The sequence below is a fragment of the Chanodichthys erythropterus genome, chromosome 12 (assembly GCF_024489055.1).
Source record: "Chanodichthys erythropterus isolate Z2021 chromosome 12, ASM2448905v1, whole genome shotgun sequence".
Taxonomy (NCBI): domain Eukaryota; kingdom Metazoa; phylum Chordata; class Actinopteri; order Cypriniformes; family Xenocyprididae; genus Chanodichthys; species Chanodichthys erythropterus.
In genome coordinates, this window is record NC_090232.1 from 45,744,323 (window position 1) to 45,768,716 (window position 24,394).

Here is a 24,394-nt window from a genome sequence, read left to right on the forward strand (position 1 = left end):
CAGATTGATGCATTTAACCTTAAAATGTACAAAATTTTCTTACGGGGGTGTATACCCCCCGACCCCCCTACAGGAGGTATTAGACAAAAGTTCTAATTTCGTACAGTATAAACAGCTTGTGAAAATTAAAATAATAAATGTTGCAAATATTATTTGTGTTATTTATATCACATTATATATATATTTTTTTATATTTGGCTAGTTATTTTGGTGAATTATTAAAACCAGACCAAAAATCCTAATAATAAAATTAAATCATAATATTTAATAATGTAAAATGTGATATAATACATATTGTAAAATGTGAAACCCACAACAATAAAAAAAAAAAAAAAAAAAAATCAAAAATGTACTGTCCCCATTTTTTAATTAATGGATAATAACAAATGAGATTTTGTGTTCAACAGAACAAAGAAAATTATACAGACTTTGAACAACTTGAGGGTGAGTAAATGATACAACTTTCATTTTTGGGTGAACTATCCCTTTAAGAGGACTGTTGCTATGGTCACGCGAACGCGCCTAAATAACTTTGTTGAGCTTAAAGGGACAGTTCACCCAAAAATGAAAATTGTCATCATTTACTCACCCTCAAGTTGTTCCAAACCTGTATGAATTTCTTTGTTCTGCTGAACACAAAGAAAGATATTTGGAAGAATGTCAGTATCCAAACAGATCTCGCTTCCCATTTACTATACTATAGTAGTCAAAGGGGGGCGAGATCTGTTTGGTCTTATAGCTGGTCTCTCAGTTTTGTCAGGCTGGTCTATAGGCTGATTTTAGAGGCGCTTTCAGAGACTAGTTAAGAAATATATTTCCTCATAGTCATTTCTGTCACTATGATAATGTGGTGCAGTTACATGTATCTTCCTCTAGAGGGCGCGTCAGGTCGGTGAGGCTGTAGAGGTGTGCAGTGACCCGCTGTCCGAGGTGCTGATCAAAAAAACTAAAAAATTAACAATAATTAAAAATAAACATTCATCAACAGTGACGCATGTGTGGAATATTCAGAGTTCTACTGCTGCACAATAAACAGGTTTGAGATTCTCAGTAGACCTATAAGAGTAAACAATAAAAACATCTGATTTTAAAAATAAAATTATTTATGATTTCAATAGTATATAAGATGAATGTCACTGCAACTTTGTCTTTCATCTCACAGTGTTTTTGCACCATCTTGTTCTGAAAGAGCTGGTGAAACTGGTCAAGAGCTTCCTCTTTTCGTTCAGCACATTGAGCTTCAGTTCACACGCCTCATGACATCAAACCCCAGAAACACCTTCTGTAAGAGCCCGTTTGTCTTTACACTGTGAGAGCATCTTGAACTCAATATAGTTAAACACATTCACTAAATTACAGTATAGCTACAGGATTACAGTCAATTATCAGTTATTAAATCATCAAATCTTTGACTCTGTTTATGTGAAATATCTGCTGATTTGTGTTGATGATGTTTAGATGAAGTCAAAGAGATGATGTTTCTCAAGAGGACATGTTACACATTTATCTTGCATCAGTATATACTAAAAAAGAAAAGAGGAAGTGTTTGTACAGAAGTATATTTTTTCCAGTGCATGTGAACCTCACATTGTCTGAGTTTCCACAGTATTTCAGTGAACTTCAGTTCAGCTCCTCTGTGACTGAATTAATGCATTAATACTGATTCAAAGAGGCTTGAGCGACTTCTGTAAGGCATTTGTCAGACATTTTCATCAGGGTTTGCTAAATTCATATTTTCAAAAAATTGTCTGTATACACACATTCACAAACACACACACACACACACACACACACACACACACACACACACACACACACACACACACACACACACACACACACACACACACATATGTGTCATGTGACTGGGAGTGTTTTGCACTCATTCAGAGGAAGTGAAGAGAGGCAGGATGTGTGAAAACAGTTAAACTACTGCATTCAGATCATAGAGTCATTTTTACACACAAACACTGCAGATGAAAGTAAGGTAGGACAGATATATTTTACAATGCAAAAACATGTTTTTCTATAGAGAGATGATTGAATATGATATATTAAGTGCTTGTTTCATATGTATCTCCTCATGCAAACAAAAGTTTGATATTTTTGTAATTGTAACAATCTTCCTCGTGTCTTCCAGAATGTTTCGTCTTTTCTCTCTGATTTCTCTGCTTGTGATTCCTGTTGAGTCTGAACATAATTCATATTTTCACACACACACTGAAGAAACCTCCATCTTTCAGCATGTTTTGTCTGTATTTCTGTATTTAATGACAGTTTAATGTCAAGAAAATGTAGAGTTCACAGTTCTGCTAAACTGATTCAGACACTTCAATATGAACATCTTTAACTGTTCTTTCTCAAAGCAAACATCTTTCTCATATTCTCTCACAAAGATTTAACAATAGTGAGCTCTACAGAGATAAAGCTTGTGTTTGACATCTGGAGACATTAACTCTCTTCTCCAGTTGTTCTTGTTTAGTTGAGATGAGGTCACACATCACCAGGAAGAGGAAGACCAACATTTTTAAACCACACTTTATACAGTGTGAAAACTGCAGGCGTTTGACGGCTTAAACTGATGATGATTTTGTCATTTGTGCATCGACACTGACACAATGACACTGCAGAGCGGTAAGAACATTTTTACCATTATTGTTTATGAGTTAAAATCATTCAGCAGGGCTACGACTGATATTTATCAAACTGTTTTAGGTGAATGTTGATTTGATGAAGTGATTTGAACTCCAGAAGCTCAATATCTGTTGTAGATTCATGTGTAAATATTGTGTGAAGCTCTTTAGACACACGAGGCCTGACATGAGAAACATCTTCAGTTCACGTCAAGCCTTCAATGAGCCGTGAATTATTCTGAAATCATCATGTGCTTTATCTCTCAAATAGAGTTTGTGATGTTGTATAGAGATGAGGCTCATAATGTGATAATCGTCAGTTTTCTGATTGCAGAAGTCACTATGGTGTCGTCTCTCATAAAGTCTCTTCCTCTGATCGTAGTGATCATGACTGCGGGTGAGTCTTCAGTTTCACTCACTATACAGATATTTGAACTAAAGATGATTGAGATCTTCACACTTACAAACTGACATCAGTGTTTTACTGTCAGCTGACATAAAAATAGTCAGAAGTGAAAAGTTATTTGTTTAAAACACCTGAAAGCCTCTTTATTTCTCATCTCTGTGTTTCAGGGGTTGATGGTCAGCAGGATTGGGGAGTGAATTACAGCCCTTCATATGTTTGTGCATTAAAGGGATCAACAGTGAAAATATCCTGTAGTTTAACAAATTCTCATGGTCATGTGATCAGAACATCCTTCTGGACCAAAACTGATGGAGAATCACCTGATCTATGTTCAGATCCAGAGGAGAGAGGAGGGATTCAGTGTTTGAGTGAAGATAAAGACACTCACAGCATCACTTTGACGGATGTAAGAGAATCTGATAAACACGTCTACTACTGCAGATTTACTACAAACATTGATGGTGGAAAATGGACGGGGATTCCTGGAGCTCAGCTTGACGTCACAGGTAAAACTAGTGAACTCTCAGAAATAGACCACAGAAACACAAACACACACATCAAACACTTTCTTATGTTACTGAATCTGACGAATGACCTTCTTTATTTGTTGGAACACAAAAGGAGATATTTTATAAAATGTCCTGATCGCTCTTGTTCATATAATTTAAGCTTTTTTAAAAAATTGCAGAATTGTCTTAAAATCATGTGACTTTTGACTGATATTCAAGTGTTGTGAAGATGTGCAATGGAGTTTAATCGAGAAACAAAGTAACAAACCACAATGTAATGTCGTATTTAGCACAAATCTTCACTTCGCTCAGGGTGAACTGCTGTTCTCAAACACCCTCATACATGAAACATCAACATTTGTACTCAATAATAAACTGCACTGGTTTCTTTCTCATCAAAGCTTGTCATTTATCTTCAGAATACTTGAATATATGCACAAGTTTCATACGAGTGTTTTGATGCTGTTATATTCTTTCTAAATCTTGAGGAAGGTCATCATTCACATCTCATTTTACTGTTTAACTGAACAAGTGACTTGTATTATCTTAGAGCCATATATTATTGTTATTTATTAGACTCTGAAATGCTGATTCTGATTGGTCAGTTGAAACATTGTCAGTTATAGAGGGTATGCTTTGATGTCACTTTCCCGCAGGAACATGCTCCCTCAGCTGGACTGAGTGGCAAAAAAGTTGCTGCATGACTGGATTTAATAGGGACAAACTGCGAAAACAGTTAACTGCGAAAACGCAAGTAAAACAAACAATTGCACTAAAGTTTTGGCTCGAAAGTGTTTCTTATAACGTCAAATAAACCTAATCCATGGATATTGACATGCAGCCAGGAATTGTGTTTCCTGACATTTATATGTGCCTGATTTCGACGCCGGGGAAACACATAAAGCAAATCTGCCTGGGAATATTTCATATAACCACAATATAGCAGTGGCGTGTGGTCCATATAAGTTGCAAATCCTCTGCATACCCAAGCTATTCGTGGACTCGGCAACTAATATTAACATTAAAAAATTATTATTAAATCCCTTGTTTGAGGTGTACCATAAAGCCTACAGGATTGGTAATGCATGTAACTGTCCATTATTTATTTGCCAAACGACAGTAATTTTCCTTAAATCTGCCAGTTACGGAGACTTCTGGGTAGTCAAAACTTGTTTAACCCCTTTGCGTTCAAAGATCGGCGACGGCCTCACGTGTGACATTGTTTACATTGATCGCTTGTTTACAATACATTTTATCAAGTAAAATGATCAAGTTGAGTGAAATTTATCAAGTTGTGTGAAAGATACAAGAATGCTGATTCAACCTGTACAAGCATTATACAATCAAGATAACTTTATAGTAGTTTTTTGTTATTCTGTATGACCGTGAACAATTTCCTAAGACAACAAAAGGGAGGGGGCGTCCTTACCTTTTTGTGTCGTGGAACTGTAATGTTTGGCAGTATAATGGTGACATCGACGTTTTTTCCATGGGAAGAGTCCAGTACGCGATTTCCATAGTGAATATTTGTCCAAAAGCATGCAAACTGGTATAAAAATCGATATAACTTCTATTGTTTACATCCTGAAAAGCACTATTCACGGGTGCGCTGTCATGTTTATTCGACGAACTGTCTACATTTAGCGCTTTATTCAATGAAATATAACTTATCACTGTATTTAGTAGAGTGTCTGTAAATGAATGAGAACAGCCCAGAAGATGTCCGATGAAAACTGGAACCATATACATGTATAAAAAAAAGTGGACAGGCGCTTTCAGTGACGTGTGATTACGCACAGGCAAACATAAGTGGGAAAAAAGTAAAAAGACAGCAATGGCAAACTATTGTGTTGTCATGTAATGTTAGCTTATGCAATAACGATTACGCCAGTGTGTTGATTTGCACAATCTCGCGTGTAATACATTGTTGTTTAGTGTGCGTAACAATTTGCTTCCAGGAAAAATAGCGCGCCCTGCTGGTGTGACGCAAATATAAGGGACGCACCTGCTGGCCACTAGCACTCGCACTGCTAGCATTCACCAGCCATGGATCAGCGTTGTGCACAGAAGTTGTTTTCTCCTGCTGCTGCATTGGAAGAACTTATGCGAAGCAGTGATGAAGAAAATGTGGAATACTCGGAGGAGAGTGCTGTATCTAGCGTCTTTATTGCAGTCTTGGTCATTAGCTGCTGGTGTAAATGTTCAATAAGGGTAACAATAGAGTGGGTATGATGGTAAATTGCTTTGTGTAAATGATCCTTTGCGTTTGAATAGAAAAATTGTAAACTGATGTAAATCTGCCATCAGGGCAACAACAGGGAGGTATGGCTATATGTTGCTTTATGTAAATGATCCTTGGAATTTGAATATAAAATGTATGATTGTGTAAATGTGCCATCAGGGCAACAACAGGTTGGATATGGCTGTATATTGCTGTATGTAAATGATCCTTGGATTGCAAAAAAAATATACCAGATATAGTATATAAATTGTGCTTTGTCATATTGGAATGATAAAATGTATGGAAATGATCAAATAGACTTTTAGACTTAAAGAATGACTAGGTACTTTGAGTAACTAGTGATGCATTTTATCACCACGTTGAGAGTAAAAAAGGACAATCTTCAAGAACTACTAGTGACCTGGATCATTATATTAAAGTGAAAAAGATGTTTTTCACTTTAAAATAATGGTCCTGATCACTAGTAGTTCCTGCACAGTGACTATGTAACACTTGAGTAATTAATGATGCATTTTATGACCACGTTGAGAGTAAAAAAAGACAATTGCTCACATCTCAGACACTTTAATGTTGTGATTAGTAATTAATTAGTAATTCTTTATCATTTGTCATAGTTACCTATTAGTTCTTAAAGATGTCATTATTATTCTCTAATTATTGATTAGGAACTATCTTAGTCCTAAATTTGATATTACTTACTGATTAATTAAGCTTGTTTCTATATTAGTTAATAGTAGTAGCTGAAGTGTTAATGTAGTACTACTCATTAGTCCGGCATTACTTCCTGCATAGTTACTTATTAAAGGCGGACCATTATTCTAAAGTGTTACCAACATGTTTCTCTGCCTGGAGTCTTTTCTGTGAATTGCAGTGATCCAGTTGCTTCTTTTTTTTGTAGCTTTCGGCAGTCTGTAAAAATATACCTCAGATTTTGTGTCAAATCTATTTGTTGTCACGGTTCATGGATTCATTGACTCGCCCTTGTGCGTTTGTTGTGTGTGTATGTGTGTGCGTGAGATAATTGTGTGGGTGTCGCCCATTACGGTCTGATTGTGTTCTGTTGTCAGCTGTGTCTTGTAAATGCGTGTTATTTAATGTTCGTGTCTACGTGTCGTGTTTGTCAGTTCATTGCAGGCTGTCCTGATGTCGTGCACTCCCTGTTTGTCTCTCCCCGGTTCTTGGATCTCTGGACTGTCGTCCTGTGCCTTGCTTTTTAGGCTGGATTATTCTTTGGTCTCTGATACCCGTTGCAGCCCTGCGCCATTCTGCACGCCACCTTCTCTGCTTCGTCTGTCCTTTGGAGTGAAGTTATTTTACAGCGTATTCTGTCAATAAATACTGTTATACTTGCACTTGGATCCTCTGTCTGTGTTTCGTTTCCTGACAGAACGAACTGACCAACATGGATCCAGCGAGGTCGACGGCTCTTCAGGAATACTTAAGCAAGAGCGCTCAACGGATGGATCATCAGGACGAGCAAGTGATGGCCACTGCCCGTGCCGTTCAGGCGTTGGTGGCGCAGGTGGCTGAGCTAACTACCCAGGTTCAACATCTGTCATCTCCCACTGCGCCAGCTCCACCGTCTGTTCCCCACCCATCCGCTAACATCAACAGTCAACAAGAGCCACGTATTCCTGCACCGGAGAGGTATGCTGGAGAACCAGATGCATGTAGAGCATTTTTAACGAAGTGCTCTATTTATTTCTCTTTGCAACCTAATACATTTTCTTCTGAGGAGTCTAAAGTAGCGTTGGTAATGACGCTACTGACGGGACGCGCGGCGTTGTGGGGAACAGCGGTGTGGGAGAATGATCATCCGTGCAGCTCCTCGTTCCCAGCCGTGTCTCAGGAGATGAGACGGGTGTTCGACCATTCGGTGGTGGGATGGGAGGCCGCTCTCAAGCTCGCGAACCTGCGACAAGGAGTTCGACCCGTCTCGGAATATGCCATCGAGTTCCGCACCCTGGCGGCAGAGTGCAAGTGGAATGAGGAGGCGCAGTGGGATATGTTCCTGCATGGGTTGGCCGACCGTGTTCAGCAGGAGATCTACGCGCTGGAGTTACCCACCAGTCTCAATGGACTTATCGAGCTCGCGTTACGAGTGGATGCCCGCTTACAAGAACGCGCGGAGCGCAGACGGCCGGTAGCGCGGTTCGAAGACCTGAAGGAGGCGGGAGCCAGCGGAGGTAACACGGTCGGTCCCCCGTTCGATCATGAACCCATGCAGGTGGGTAGAGCTCGGTTCTCCCGGGAGGAGAGGGAACACTGGAGAGAGAAGGGACTATGTTTGTACTGTGGTAAGGCGGGACATTTTCTGAGGGAATGTCCCGTAAAAGACCGAGCCTGACCGTAGGACAAAGGTTACTGTTGGGTGGTCTTTCCTTGGATAAATCCTTGTCTGCGACGCTCCTCCCAGTGAGACTGCAATGGGTATCGGGGCATCACATCTGCCAGGCTCTGGTTGACTCGTGGGCGGAGGGCAGTATCATGGACCACGATTTGGCCACTCGGCTGCACATAGCCATTCACCCCCTTAAACATGCCATATCTGTTCACGCCCTTAACGGACAGAAGTTACCCACCATCACACACGCCACAGTGTGGGTGGAGTACGCACACAACTCGTTACCAGTGTCGGCTACGGGCCTGTCGCCTTTTCAGTGTAGTCTAGGTTACCAGCCACCTATCTTTCCTAGTCTGGAATCCGAAGTCGCGGTCCCCTCTGCTCACGCCTTCGTCCAGAGGTGTCGTCACATGTGGAGAAGAGCCCGGGAGACTCTTCTTCAGGTGGGAGCGCGCACCAAGGCCGAGGCCGATCGTCACCGGCTGAAGCCTCCTGTATATGTTGTCGGTCAAAAAGTGTGGCTTTCTTCCAAGAACATTCCACTCCGCTCTGCATGTAATAAGTTGGCACCCAAATTTATTGGCCCGTTTACTGTCACCAAGATTCTTAGTCCGGTGACAGTCCGCCTCAAATTCCCTCCAGCGTACCAGAGAGTTCATCCCGTATTTCACGTATCTAAGATCAAGCCTGTTTTTCATTCTAACATTAATCCTCCGGTTTTTAAACACAGAGCTTATTTTTTGTGATTTTCCAAAAGTCTATGGGAAAAATGCATAGGCTTTCGATCGAGGGAACCCGTGCGGCGCTAACTTCCGGGTTGGCCTACAAAAACACGTCATCCCTGAGGTACTCTATGGAGACAGAGCACATTTAGGCCACGCCCACCAGGGGGAAAACAATCCAGCTGTCTCCATTGACTTTGTATTGCATGAAGCTGCCTGCTTGTCATTTCTGACTTATAACAAAAAACTGAACAATGTCTAAAAGATGCTGTGTGACAAAGTGTACAGCAAACAAGCTAAAAAACCCAGAACTATGTTTTTATAAGCTACTGAAGCATAAAAGCCAGCCTCTAAGGAGAAAAAAGTGGATACAGGCAATAAGAAGTGAAGCATCAGCAGAAAGAATGGGTAATTTTGGGATCCTGACACTCAGTATGCCTCATTAGTCACTGATAAGTCAAATATCCAAATGTCAGTTTTATATATTATATTTCCTGTCGCTGATTACGTTCCCCTCCAGTGGGTGTAGTTCAGTGTAATATGACATGTTACGCTCTGTCTCAATCGCCTGTGTCCACTTTTGTGTCCTTAAACGCTTGTTTTTTGGGTTGACACTTGTTTGCTGTACACTTTGTCACATAGCAGCTTTTAGACATTGTTCAGTTTTTTGTTATAAGTCAGAAATGACAAGCAGGCGGTTTCACACAATACAAAGTCAGTGGAGACGGTTGGATTGTTTTCAATATTTTGTGTCTAATTATTTACTTCTGTGTCAAGTATCTGTGTAATAAGTGGGATGATGTAGATCCAGCCGGCTGTTATCCCAGAATAATCCCTGACTGTCACACATCCTGATCACCCTGACGAAGTTTATTTTGCAAAAACAACTGGCTGTATGTTCGAGCAGGATGTTTTTTTCTTTCAATTTTCTCCTTTTGTGTTCTGAAAAAGAAAATTTTGCAGCTTAAGAAAAAAAACCATAAATAATGATAAAATGACTGATTTTACTTTGTGAACTCTCTAAGCTGACAGTGAATCAGATGTTGTTGTTGTTGTTGTGTCAGACCTGCAGGTGGAGACACAGCAGAGAGTGAAAGAGGGAGATTCAGTCACTCTGACATGTAAAAGCAGCTGCTCTCTGACTGAACAAACAACATTCATCTGGTTCAGAAACACACAGAGATTCACTGAAGGAATTGAGAAAGAGAATCAGCTTCATCTGTGGTCAGTCAGATATTGTGATGCTGGAAACTATCAGTGTGAAATAAGAGGAAATAATGATCATCTGATCTCTCCTGCTGTTTCTCTTAATGTTGAACGTGAGTACAAACTGATTCATTAATATTAATTAAATATTTGACACTATTTAATTGCGAGAGAGCACAAAAGCATTGAAATATATTTTTCCTCCCATCTCATTTTTTTCCCCATCACCATGTCCCTTTAGGTGCTCCGTAGAATACGTCATTTCCTTTCCGAACATAGTATTCGGCTTCAGGCACATCCATTCTAGACACCAACTGAAATCTCTGATAGTGTGTTATAAAAAGTGTAGAAGAAAATTAAAGATTTCTGTTTGTTGCTGAAATTCTCTTTAATTATTTTCCTAATTTCTGTGTTTCAGGGGTTTATGGTCTGCAGGATTGGGGAGTGAATTACAGCCTTTCATATGTTTGTGCATTAAAGGGATCAACAGTGAAAATATCCTGTACTTTAACATATCCTCATTATAAACTCATAAAAGCTTTCTGGAGCAAACCTGTTGGAGAATCACCTGATCTGTGTTCAGATCCAGAGAAGAGAGGAGGGATTCAGTGTTTGAGTGAAGATAAAAACACTTACAGCATCACTTTGACGAATTTAAGAGAAGCTGATAAACACGTCTACTACTGCAGATTTACAGATTATTATAATAATAGATTGACAGTGATTCCTGGATCTTGGCTTGATGTCACAGGTAAAGTGAACTCCAAGAAATAGAAACATTTTTATTATCTTTTGAATAAACTATCATCTGTGCCTCAGAAACATCAAGCTGTTTATTATAACTGCTGTCTGAAGTGCTTGAGTTTAGTGTTTTAATGTTATTATTTCAGTATTATCACATGATGCTGGGGGTATTCCAGAAAGCAAGTTTAACTTATCGTCACATAAACCCTGAACTCTCGTTCATTAACAAACCTTGATACACGAGGTCTGGAGTAAGTTCAGCAACCTGCACTGAAAAAATGTTTTCATTCATACAAATAAAAAATTAGATTAATGGTTCACATCTATATTTATAACTTGAGCCAATGGAAAATAAACTCATATTATTTCTTAAATGATCATTTTTGTTTTGATTAAATCTTTACCTTTTTGTTTAGATAAAAAATAGAATTTAAATTAATTGACTTTCTTCAACGAGAAAATTATACTTTGTTCCAGGTTTTATAAAATAGTTTTCATAGACATAGAAAATATTGTTTAGAGCAAGTTATTTATTTTTCATTGGCTCAAGTTATAAAATATAGATGTGAACCATTAACCTACATTTTTTTAATTGGATGAATGAAAACATTTTTTCAGTGCAGAGTATGAAACTCAGAGTTAAAGGTGCTATAGAGGATTTTTTGTTTTATACATTTTTGCAATATTACTTGAATCTGTCTTTACTAACTGATAAAGGACTATTTATTAAGTGCACTAAAAGGGATAATATCAATATACATTATCTGTGCACGAGGTAGGGCCTTAAAAACATCAGCCTCTGGCTTGTCAATCACTGCCATTAAGTTCCTTGTGAGAGACGTGCGCACTCCAGTAACTTTCACAGGTGCCGCATGCAATGTTTTTGTCAGGAGTAACAACTGCAGATTATAAGTTACCTGCGGTGAGTCCGACATATCCACTAACATGACACAGCGAATGCCGGTGGTAAACAAACACTCGTGTTCCAATACTCCTAGCTGTGAAGGAGGGGGGTTGTTCTTACGCATGCGCTTATTTAAAAAACTCACTAACAGTCTTTGGTTTCTCAGTCGTCGAAAACATCCTCTATAACGCCTTTAACGGTGACCATATGAACACATTCTCAACCTAGAGTGAGTCCAGGAGTCAAACGGACTCTGAGAAGAAGTGTTCCATAGAACTTCTTTTTTCTTCTTTTGATGGCAATTTACATTCTTAGTGCATATTGCCACCTACTGGGCGGTTTTTCTTTTTTTTAATCTTATTGTCATGATCACCAGTTAGAGTGCCCTAGTTAGCCACCAGAGGGCACTCCAACCCAGACAATTGCCTCACCACTGCAGACTTCATTTCTCATAACCCACACTTCCCGGACTCATTATCTCTTCATTGCACCCAGCTGTCTTCACTCATGTTATTAGTGTCTGTCAATATATACCCTGTTGTTTTAGTCATTGGTTGTCGAGTCTTAACCTGTTAATTGCACTTGGATTTCCTGTTTCTCTGTTTTGGTTTTCGTGTTTCTTGTTTTTTGTATGGACTGAATTTATTGTTTTGACCCTTTGCCTGGATGACTATGATTTTGGATTACCCGTATTAAACTGCAATTGGATCTTACCATCTTGTCTCAGTGTAATCCGTGACAGAAGACTCGACCATCTTCAGATCCTGCAGATTCTACAGACTGGGAATCACACGAGGAGAACTGGAGACGCTGGAGACAGGCAAGTAGATTACTAGGAGTCCTTGAGGTAAGCATACAGGTAAGTTTAGATGCAAACAAGACCGGACATTAAAGTGGTGTGTGTGAGTGCTCTTTATACTGTGATTGATGAGGTGCTGATGAGGTGCAAGTGACGGTGATCAGAACTCTGGAGATTGGGTGCATTGTAATTGGTGGACGGTGGAGCCTGGCGTGTCTGTGACAGTTTTGTGCATACTCGGCCCAACCCAGATACTGGTTCCAAGGGTCCTGGTGGTCGTGACAGAAGCTATGGAGGAAGCGGCCAATCTCCTGGATCTTCCTCTCCGTCTGCCCATTCGACTGAGGATGGTAGCCGGATGAGAGACTGACGGTCACACCTAGGAGCGAGTGGAAGGCCTTCCATATCCGGGAAATGAACTGGGGTCCTCTGTCTGAAACGATATCCTCAGGAATTCCATAGTATCTGAATACGTGATTAAACATTAGTTCAGCATTCTCCATGGCAGTGGGTAGGCTTTTCAGTGGGATCAGACGATATGACTTGGAGAATCGATCGATGATTATGAGGATGCAGGTACAGTCATTGGATGCTGGCAGGTCGGTGATAAAGTCCACTCCTAGGTGTGACCAGGGTCCTTTAGGAACGGGCAGAGGATGGAGCTTGCCGGATGGAAGATGGCACGGGCTCTTGGAGATGGCACACTCCCTACAGCCCTGCACGTACCTTCTGACGTCTGCTGCCATGTTTGGCCACCAGAAGCGCTCCTTCAGCAGCAAGAGGGTCTCATTGACCCCCGGGTGGCCAGTGCCAAGTGACGTGTAGGCAGTGTTAACAAGTGGAGTGCGTTGTGCCCTGGTGATGTAGAGCAAGCGCGGTGGGCAACCTGACGGAGCGTTCATGGAGGCATTGGAGGAGGGTAATGTCTCTTCTGACCAGGTAATTGGACTTACGATGATGGATTTGGGATAAATGGTCTCAGGTTCTTCGGATCTCTCTTCGGGGGCATGAAGATGAGATAGGGCATCCGCCTTAACGTTTTTGGAGCCTGGACGATAGGAGATGGAGAAGTCAAAACAAGAGAAGAATAAGGCCCAGCGTGCCTGTCGGGGATTCAGTCTTTTAGCAGCTCGCAGGTACTCCAAGTTCTTATGGTCAGTAAGGACAAGGAAGGGATGTTTAGCTACCTCCAACAAATGCCTCCATTCTTCCAATGCCAACTTCACAGCCAGGAGTTCACGGTTGCCAGTGTCGTAGTTGGTCTCTGCCAGGTTGAGCTTGCGGGAGAAGAAGGCGCATGGATGGAGTCTACTTGGGGTCCACTGCTGCTGAGATAGGACCGCTCCCACTCTTGTGGTGGAGGCGTCCACCTCCACTATGAATGGCAGATCTGGATTGGGGTGGACGAGGAGGGGAGCGGTGGTGAAGGCTTCTCTGAGGGTGTTAAAGGTGTTGGTGGTAGCTGGAGTCCAGGACAGAGACTTGGGCTGATTACGGAGCAGGTTGGTGAGTCGATGAGCGATGGAGCTGTAGTTCTTAATCAAGGATAGAAATGCAAAACCAAGGAAGCGTTGGAGTTCTTTAATCATGGATGGAGTAGGCCAGGCCTTGATGGCTTCCACCTTCCCCTCGTCCATCCGGATGCCACTGTGATCAATGATGTATCCGAGGAAGTGTACAGAGGGTTGGTGGAAGGAACACTTTTCAGCCTACAGGAAGAGGTGGAACTGTCTCAGGCATTTGAGGACCTCCGCAACGTGGTGGTGATGTTCGGCCAGGCTCCAGGAGTAAATTAAGATATCGTTGATGTAGACCAGTACGAACTTAAGGAGGAACTCCCGGAGCACCTCATGAATGAAGTCCTGGAATACAGAGGGGGCATTGACCAGGCCATACGGCATCACAAGGTATTCATAGTGGCCAGTGGGCGTGACGAAGGCGGTCTTCCACCCGTCCCCTTCGCATATCCGGATGAGGTTGTACACGCTGCGGAGGTCCAGCTTGGTGAACACAGTGGCACCATGGAGATGTTCCAGGGCTGCTGGGACGAGAGGAAGGGGATAACGGAACTTCGCTGTAATCTTGTTGAGTACACGATAGTCAATGCAGGGCCGCAAGCCTCCGTCCTTTTTTGCCACAAAGAAGAAACTTGAAGCAGCAGGGGAAGTAGACGGGCGGATGTATCCTTGAACAAGGGCCTCTTTGATGTATTCCTCCATGGCCTTCTCCTCCGGAATTGACAGGGGGTAAATCCTTCCCCTGGGCACTGACTGACCTGGAAGCAGATCGATGGCACAGTCCCATGGCTGGTGTGGAGGCAGCTTGGAGGCTCTTTGCGGGCAGAAGACGTCACTGAAGGGGGCGTAACAAGATGGAATGTCCACGGAGCGCTTCTCAAGTGGACTCTCGATGGAGGTGGTGCAGATGGAGAGATCTTTAGAACGAGGAGACAAAGGGACTGGCAGCTCGGAGAAGCAGTTGGAGAAGCAAGTTTCACCCCACTTCAGGATCTCATCGGTGCTCCAAGAGATGGTAGGGTTGTGCTGCTCCAACCAGGGGTGCTCTAGAACCATATCAGAGGTGAATTCCTCCAGAACCAGCAGATGTATTTTCTCCAGATGCAACACTCCGATCCTAAGTTGGATGGGGCCAACACAGCGATGTACGTGTCTTTGACTGAGGGGTCTGCCCGTTATTGAGTGGTGGTCGGGGAGGGTGAGGTCTTGAGCTTGAGTTGTCGACAGAGGGCGCCGGAGATGAAGTTGCCTGCTGACCCTGAATCCAGGAGCGCCACCACTGGAATAGAGACATCAGCAGCAGTAAGTTTTACAATAATGGTGAGTGGTTTCATCTTATTTATGGAGGGAATGATGGCACTCACCATGGGACGCGGAGGACGAATCGGGGATGCGGAGATGACATGCCCAGGAGAACCACAATAGAGACATAGATTCAGGGTCAGCTGCCTTTGACGCTCAGCAGAAGTAAGTCTTAAAGTCTCAAGTTGCTTGGGCTCGCTGGCTGGTTCTGGAGGGCTGACGGGTTCAGATCGACGGAGGAAGGTGTTGAACAGCGGCTGGCCCTGGTGTTCTTCGATACACGACTGCATACGAGAGGCGAAGCAGATGGAAAGCTGGATGAATCGCTCTAGGCCGATGGAATCCTTGTATGCAGCGAGATGCAACCGCACCCGAGGGTCCAATCCTTGCCAGTAGGTGGTGATAAGAGCTTGTTCGTTCCGCCCACTTGATGCAGCTAGCGTTCTGAATTGCAAAGTATATTCATTAACTGACATGGAACCTTGTTTTAAATTGTACAGTTTCTCACCGATGGAGGAGTCTGAAGCAGGCTTGCCGAAAACTTCCCGGAAATGGCTTTGCCTTGTAGTTGTGAGATAATGAATGCTACTTTGGATGTGTCGTTGGGGTAGAGGTGCGGTTGCATCTCCAGGACCAGCGCACATTGCAGGAGAAAACTGCTGCAGTCCTCCGCCGATCCTGAGAAGGGCGCTGGTTTGGCCATGGGACTGGCGTGAACAGGCGACGAAGGAGAGGTGACGGTGTTTGCAGAAGTGATCGCTGATGACGGTGGAGATGTGCTGGAGGTGAGGGCTCGGTGTAGGGCATCCTCGAGCTCTTGGAACGGGTCCGGGTGACTCATACTGGTTTCTGGCTGTTATGGTCTGGTCTTCTGTTACAACACAGAAGGGTTGGACACAGGAATTCACAAGTACAGATGTTTATTGAAACCAGTAGAGTTAAACAGCAGTGCAGGTGAGTATAATGTGATGAATAGGAGATAACTGAAGTGCAGAAGAGTGATACTGTCCTTTTATGGTTGTAGAAACGATGATCCTTGATGGTGTTGGAGGAGTTGGGGCGTTGGAGACGGAGAACACTCACACACAGACTGGGAATCACACGAGGATCTTTATACTGTGAGTGATGAGGTGCTGATGAGGTGCAGGTGACGGTGATCAGTACTCTGGAGATTGGGTGCGTTATGATTGGTGGACGGTGGAGCCTGGCGTGTCTGTGACACTACGATGCATGAGTAGAGAATAAAAAACAACCCTGTCACTTTATGTTATGTTATAATATATAACTATATAATATATTATTGTGTGAAATCTGTTCTGCTCACTGGAGCCTCATCATGCGCTGAACACCTCTGAAAGAAACTAACGCTGAAACACGAGCTGCTCCAGAGCAGGTTTTGTTCAGAGAGTAAGTTATTTATGGTTACTTACATACCCTGAAAGTGACCTTTCTGGAACTGAAAGTTGAGGTTATCCGTTTACTCTGAGTAAACTTACCCGGATATGTTGGATAACCTGCTTTCTGGAATACTGCCCTGATGTTGTGATGATGACAGTCAATCAGTTGTTGTTGTTGTGTCAGACCTGCAGGTGGAGACACAGCAGAGAGTGAAAGAGGGAGATTCAGTCACTCTGACATGTAAAAGCAGCTGCTCTCTGACTGAACAAACAACATTCATCTGGTACAGAAACACACTGAGATTCACTGAAGGAGTTGTGAAAGAGAATCAGCTTCATCTGCAGTCAGTCGGTCGTTATGATGAAGGAAACTACAGTTGTGCTGTAAGAGGACATGATCATCTGATCTCTCCTGCTGTTTCTCTTCATGTTGAATGTGAGTACAAACTGATTCATTAATATTAGTGAAATATTTCACAGATTATTCAGAATTTAGTTCAGATTTGTTTGATAAATTCAGGCCCAATCATACAGACTTCATGACATTTTTGTTTATTAGACATGATTTATTCTTATTCATTTATTAATGTGCAAAATTAATGTAAAGCATTAATCTGTTTAATGATTCTTTTTATAAATCCTGGATTGAAAAATATAATATTGTTTTATTGACTTTGCACCAGTTCAGATGTAGATAAAGTTATTTTCTATAAACAGTCACTCTTTCAGGTTCATCTGTCTCACGTGTGAAATGATCTTCATGATCATCTTGTTTCAGGGGTTCAGAGAGCTGCTCCGCACACAGTTTCTGGGATCATGACGGGATGTGGAGGATTGATCTTCATCATCATCATCATCATCATTGTGTTCATAAAGTGAGTGAAGTTTATCTGCACACTAAATCTATTCACTAAAAATCTACAAAATCTACAATCTCACGTCTAAACTAAATGGACTATATTGCAATCATTTTCTTTTTTAATATATTTTAATACATTTTTAATAGTTTTCTGTCTGTTTTCAGGAGGAAGAAGAGGAGAGAAGGTGGATCTGAAGTCGTGAATCAAAAGCAGGCGAGTCGACAAACACACTCCTCCATCTACAACTGAAACACAGTGTGATTGTATTGTTGTATTGAACTATGAATACAATAGTGTATATGAAGCAATATCAGTGTAGAAATCTCTCTCTATAGACGGCTGACGTGAGTGACGATACATACGCAGCTCTGGATCCAGCGTCCAGAACATCTGCTGACATTTACAGCACAATCACAGTCAGTAAATGTCTCTTTTTACAGTCAGATTCAGCAGATCCACACATAAACAGGCTGTTTGTTGATCTGTCTCTCACAGTCTGTTCAGTCCAGAGCTCCTGATGACACCTACACGGCTCTTGAGCTTCAGTCCAGATCTTCTGAATATGAGACTCTAGCAGTGACTTCAGCAGATCCACATTAAACTCTCCTCACTGTATTACTGCTAATATGAAACAACTGAAGCTCCTCAGAAACTGCCCATCATCATCAGCTCATGAACATCATTTCATCATCAATAACATTGATTTATTAAACTGTGTATATTGTAATTGAGCTTATAAGAGTTTGCAGAATTATTTTTTTCTATTAGTCTTGTAAATCTATATTTTAGCCTGCATGTCACGTTTTATGTTTGTGCTTCAGTGTGATTGGATGATAGTTAACACATGTTGTGTTGGACACAGTGTTGTTTCTCTCTCTCTCTCTCTCTCTCTCACATTAGTGTGTTAAAATATTTTATGCCTGTATTAAGAAAAAATAACACACTGGTTGAGTTAAAAGTAACACAACATTTGTTGTCCTTAACTAGACACACAGGTGTGTTAAAATATAACACAGGTTGTGTTGTTTTTAACACATCTGTTTTAAGAGTGTAGTGCTTGAAATGAATTTCATTTTACAGTATCTGTACGAACCCTGTAAGGAGATTCATGTTCATTTTACTTAAAATTTCAATATTATCTTACGCAAAATTAATAAGTTGCCATTATGTATCAGCAAATGTTTCCCAAGCTATGAACAAGAGTAAAATATTTTTTTCCTCACTTCTCTTAGCATGACTAATCACTATCTTAGCATCACTATTGAGACAGATGTTTTGTTCTAAGACTAGGATTTTTTTACTATCATGCAAGATGTGTATAAAAAGAATATAAAATCTTGTTAGGATGATCTTTGATTGTGTGTTCATAGTTTTTTTGTTTTGCACAATGAAATATTTATGTAAAAATTCTAAAAAGTGTGCAAAAAGTGGTGGTTCAAAACCCAACAACAGAGAATATGCTGCTGGGTAGTGAGAATACAATCCTGATATCCAAAGCAGTCGACCTGACCTGTCACAGTACATGCAAATATGGGAATAGTGTACAGAAAAGCTGAACAAAACAAAGTGGAGGAACATTTGTGGTGAGGTAAACATAACATACAAGTGAGCAATTCCTGTTATAGTCCATCAAATTGTATTGTTTTGTTTATTTACATTTATTTGTAAAGGGACAGATACAATAAACACTGATAAAACTGAGACAACAGCCATCCAATGCAAGTATCATAGTGCTTTTAGCTAAAGCTAATTTACAACACTCATCCGTAGAAAGGGCTTTTATTGACTACAATTACAACAACACTAAAAATAAATACATAAACATGAATGCAAGTTTGTTATTAAAACCTGCAGCAGATTTTAAATGGTCAGGGAGTGAATTTCAACTTTTTGCACCTTTCACTGAATCTGAACAAAAGATGTTTTACAGAATAAAATTTTACAGTTGCTGCCAGAAGCCGCTCTGGTGAATCTGAACCACTGCGATCTCTTGACAAATGACATAACGGCTGAGGGACAAAACCATTTAAACATTTGAATACATGATTTACATACTGAAAATAAACAAAATAAGCAAAACTTACAATCTTATTTTACAATGATAATATCTTATTTGCTTCCTATCCAAAATAAATATAAAGACGTTAAATCTGATGAATTACAGACGGGTTAGTCTGAGACCAAATTGTTAATCCATATGATTTGTGAAAATATCATTGAGTTTAAAAACAACAAAGCATGATCAAAAGTTAAATAATTTCTTATCATAAAGCTAATAAGACTGAGCTTGACTCTTTTACATATCTTTTTAACATGGCTATTAAAATTTAACTGACAATCTAAATCTTTATTTTTACAATAAGTCAAACATATAACTTATAATGTCTCTGCAAGCCCATAAAAGATTTTGACTAAACATTGTTTTACAAGACAATGTATATGTTGACACGACTAAAATGAAACAGTAAAAACATTATTTTTAACAACCATACATACTACTGTTCAGCAATAGATTTCTATTGATTCATGGCTTATAAATGAATCAGTATCATATATAGGCCTACATGAAGAAATGTATGTAATGCAACATGAAGCACATTTATCGCTTTTTAAGACAGACAAAGTTGAGTTTATCCTCACAATTTTTGGGTGTCCAAATAATATTTTGTCTATCCAGAGCTCCACAGCGCAGGTTTCTGGCAGGACACTGGAGCTCCCCCTCCACAGACCAGGCTTTATATTGAAGATTGTGTCCACTGACCCAGAACCAGTGACCAGCCATGAAGCGCAGGCCGGTCCACACAGAAGCTGTCTGGGATGATGTAGCGATATTTATCACCTCTGCCATAATCATCTCAGATGTTAGACTCACCAGGTCAATGTAGTTCTGTCTGCAGTAGTCCAGGGCTTCATCCCACATCTTGTTCTGATGCACCAGAATGGGCTCAAAGACCCGCATACAGTAAAATGGCAGAGTCGCTGAGCACAGACCATTGTGCAGTTTCTAATTATATTTTCTTACATTGCAACACTCTTGAGTGTTCGTGTTCGGCTCCCCAATGTCCCAGTTGTCAATTTGTTCATCCTCACCTCCAGACCAAATCCATTTTTCTGGGTTGTTAGGACTCATGTGCAGTCCAATCCAAAAATATTTATGACTGACTTCTGGATTTCTAGAGAGCAGTTGTGCCTCTTCTTCATTGACGGTGGACAGGTCATCATGGTGTTCTCTGCAGTACGTCTGTGCATCTTTCCAGGTCATTAATTTATTCACAAACACGTGTTTTCTGTGGAGACTGAAGCTCAGTCCAGAGAGACTCAAAAACAGGAGCAGAGTGACGACAGCCTTCATTTCTCAACAGATGATCTACTCAGCGCAGAGTTTGTGTGATCTCAGTGATGAAGGGGCAGTTTTTATTTCTGTGAGAGACAATAAAAAAACTGGAAGGCACTGACCAACCAGATGGCCAGACTCTTCAAGTATTTGTGTAGCAAATATCCAAACCAAATGAGCTGGAACAAAGAAAACATGCAAGTGAAGGAAAAACACACACTTTAGTTTTCAAAAAACAAACAAACAAAAAACTGCAAATTTGTTTTCTGAAAAATCACAAACACACTCTCACACACACACACTTTACACACGGAATGCAAGAACAATGGGGAAAAAACTACAGAAATATAAAACATACTTTTCAAACATTTTCTGTAATAAAATAAAAACAAATAATCAAACTACAAGCAATAGTACAAATAAACACAATAAAACAAAGATACAAATTAAATAAACAGCTTTTCAGGTACAAACCCAATTCCAAAAAAGCTGGGACACTGTACAAATTGTGAATAAAAACAGAATGCAATGATGTGGGAGTTTCAAATTTCAATATTTTATTCAGAATACAACATAGATGACATTTCAAATGTTTAAAAAATGTATCATTTTAAGGGAAAAATAAGTTGATTTTAAATTTCATGGCATCAACACATCTCAAAAAAGTTGGGACAAGGCCATGTTTACCACTGTGTGGCATCCCCTCTTCTTTTTATAACAGTCTGCAAACGTCTGGGGACTGAGGAGACAAGTTGCTCAAGTTTAGGAATAGGAATGTTGTCCCATTCTTGTCTAATACAGGCTTCTAGTTGCTCAACTGTCTTAGGTCTTCTTTGTCGCATCTTCCTCTTTATGATGCGCCAAATGTTTTCTATGGGTGAAAGATCTGGACTGCAGTCTGGCCATTTCAGTACCCGGATCCTTCTTCTACGCAGCCATGATGTTGTAATTGATGCAGTATGTGGTCTGGCATTGTCATGTTGGAAAATACAAGGTCTTCCCCAAAAGAGACGACGTCTGGATGGGAGCATATGTTGTTCTAGAACTTGGATATACCTTTCAGCATTGATGGTTCCTTTCCAGATGTGTAAGCTGCCCATGCCACACGCACTCATGCAACCCCATACCATCAGAGATGCAGGCTTCTGAACTGAGCGCTGATAACAACTTGGGTTGTCCTTGTCCTCTTTAGTGCAGATGACATGGCGTCCCAGTTTTCCAAAAAGAACTTCAAATTTTGATTCGTCTGACCACAGAACAGTTTTCCACTTTGCCACAGTCTATTTTAAATGAGCCTTGGCCCAAAGAAAATGCCTGTGCTTCTGGATCATGTTTAGATATGGCTTCTTTTTTGACCTATAGAGTTTTAGCCGGCAACGGTGAATGGCATGGTGGATTGTGTTCACCGACAATGTTTTCTGGAAGTATTCCTGAGCCCATGTTGTGATTTCCATTACAATAGCATTCCTGTATGTGATGCAGTGCCGTCTAAGGGCCCGAAGATCACGGGCATCCAGTATGGTTTTCCGGCCTTGACCCTTACGCACAGAGATTGTTCCAGATTCTCTGAATCTTTGGATGATATTATGTACTGTAGATGATGATAACTTCAAACTCTTTGCAATTTTTCTCTGAGAAACTCCTTTCTGATATTGCTCCACTATTTTTCGCCGCAGCATTGGGGGAATTGGTGATCCTCTGCCCATCTTGACTTCTGAGAGACACTGCCACTCTGAGAGGCTCTTTTTATACCCAATCATATTGTCAATTGACCTAATAAGTTGCAAATTGGTCCTCCAGCTGTTCCTTATATGTACATTTAACTTTTCCAGCCTCTTATTGCTACCTGTCCCAACTTTTTTGGAATGTGTAGCTCTCATGAAATCCAAAATGAGCCAATATTTGGCATGACATTTCAAAATGTCTCACTTTCAACATTTGATATGTTATCTATATTCTATTGTGAATAAAATATAAGTTTATGAGATTTGTAAATTATTGCATTCCTTTTTTTATTCACAATTTGTACAGTGTCCCAACTTTTTTGGAATCGGGTTTGTAGATATAACAGTAGTTAGATACAAATTAGGTACAGAAATTGATTAAAGTAATCAAATGTAAAATAACACTGCTTTAACTTCACTGTATGAATGAAATATACACTGTTTGATTCTCCATTGTCCCAGCTGGCACTTGTTGCCGTCTCACCTCCTTTGTGAATGCTCAGCATTAATGCCATGTTCGGAGGGTGAGGCTTTTAGTATTTGAGTAGAAAATGTTCTGTCATGAATGCAGGACAATCTGCTGATCCATTCAAGCAAATAAAAGATTAACAATCTGAGTGACATCCTGATACAACACTTTTAAATCTGGGTTAGGAAGCCCAAATTTGAGCAAAACCTTTGATCTGCCCTGAAACAGACTGGTTCAATCATGGTCAGATTCAGAGAAGAAGAGTGTGAAATATATATTCAAATCAATAATATTGAATCAGTCATCAAAATTCAGTTTTTAGTGTTGTGTATTATGTTTTGACTTTGTTATAGAATACAGAATATTGATCTACTGCATCGTTTCTCTAGATAAGACCCTTATTCCTTGTCTGGTATCGTTTAAAGCTCTTTGAAGCTGCGCTGAAACTGTAATTTTGACCTTCAACCGTCTGGAGGCCATTGAAGTCCACTATAAGGAGAAAAATCCTGGAATGTTTTCATCAAAAACCTTAATTTCTTTTCGACTGAAGAAAGAAAAACATGAACATCTTGGATGACATGGGGGTGAGTAAATTATCAGGAAAATTTTATTTGAAAGTGAACTAATCCTTTAAAAACAAGGTGTGTCCATTCAAGAGCTCACAGTCTCATACAATCTGCCATAGGGTAGGATTTTCCACTCACACTGAGGAAATGAAGAAAGACAGGAAGTGTGTTAACATATTTGAAACCAAGTTCTCCACCCTTCAAACTCATCAAGTTGAATATGGTACGACATTTTAAAATCTTTATTTTCTTGTTTTATATTTTTCAGAGATTTGCAGTCAGAAATGGGAGGTTCAGTACTTGAGTATGAAGAAATGTGTCCTAAAGGGTTCAACAACACATTTCTCAGGCACTTATAAACACCCAGATCATCTGGACACAGACACATTTTGTCCGTAAACCCAGTTAAAGACAAGACACTCGTCAATCTGTTGAATCATCCAGATTACAAAGACAGTAGAGTTTACCACTTTAATGCAATCATTTGTCTGTTATTAGACCAGACATGTTGAACTTCTTTATCAGTGCAGAAATGTTTTCCAAAAATATGTGATTGCTGAAAAAGAAGCAACTCTATAACAGTTAGGGGTCAAGAGCTCAACTAAAACAACCACCAACCTCCATGATGGTGACCTCAAACGAAACATCTAAACTTCTGTTAATTCTCAGTAAGAGCTTCTGTAGACGTGTGACAGAAATAAAGTCAGTCTGGTTAG

The 24,394-nt window shown here is 40.5% G+C and overlaps 1 protein-coding gene and 1 pseudogene across 3 annotated transcripts; one reads left to right on the forward strand and one right to left on the reverse strand.

Annotated features, from left to right (window-relative positions):
• The first annotated feature begins 1,927 nt into the window (after positions 1-1,927).
• LOC137033168 (sialoadhesin-like) lies at positions 1,928-19,588 on the forward strand. Of its 3 annotated transcripts, none has more exons than XM_067405339.1 (11): positions 1,928-1,982; positions 2,469-2,634; positions 2,968-3,030; positions 3,207-3,545; positions 9,921-10,175; positions 10,481-10,813; positions 16,910-17,161; positions 17,504-17,600; positions 17,750-17,798; positions 17,921-18,001; positions 18,081-19,587. In XM_067405339.1, the coding sequence occupies exons 2-11, from the start codon at positions 2,619-2,621 to the stop codon at positions 18,183-18,185; spliced, it is 1,590 nt and encodes a 529-aa protein (XP_067261440.1). In that variant the 5' UTR covers positions 1,928-1,982; positions 2,469-2,618; the 3' UTR covers positions 18,186-19,587. The 3 variants fall into 3 exon arrangements, with proteins under 3 accessions (XP_067261440.1, XP_067261441.1, XP_067261439.1); XM_067405340.1 differs by having other exon boundaries at positions 1,934-1,987; positions 2,954-3,030; positions 18,081-19,588; XM_067405338.1 differs by having other exon boundaries at positions 1,934-1,987.
• A 596-nt stretch (positions 19,589-20,184) lies between these two features.
• LOC137032388 (macrophage mannose receptor 1-like) lies at positions 20,185-20,937 on the reverse strand (annotated as a pseudogene).
• Positions 20,938-24,394: the final 3,457 nt, after the last annotated feature.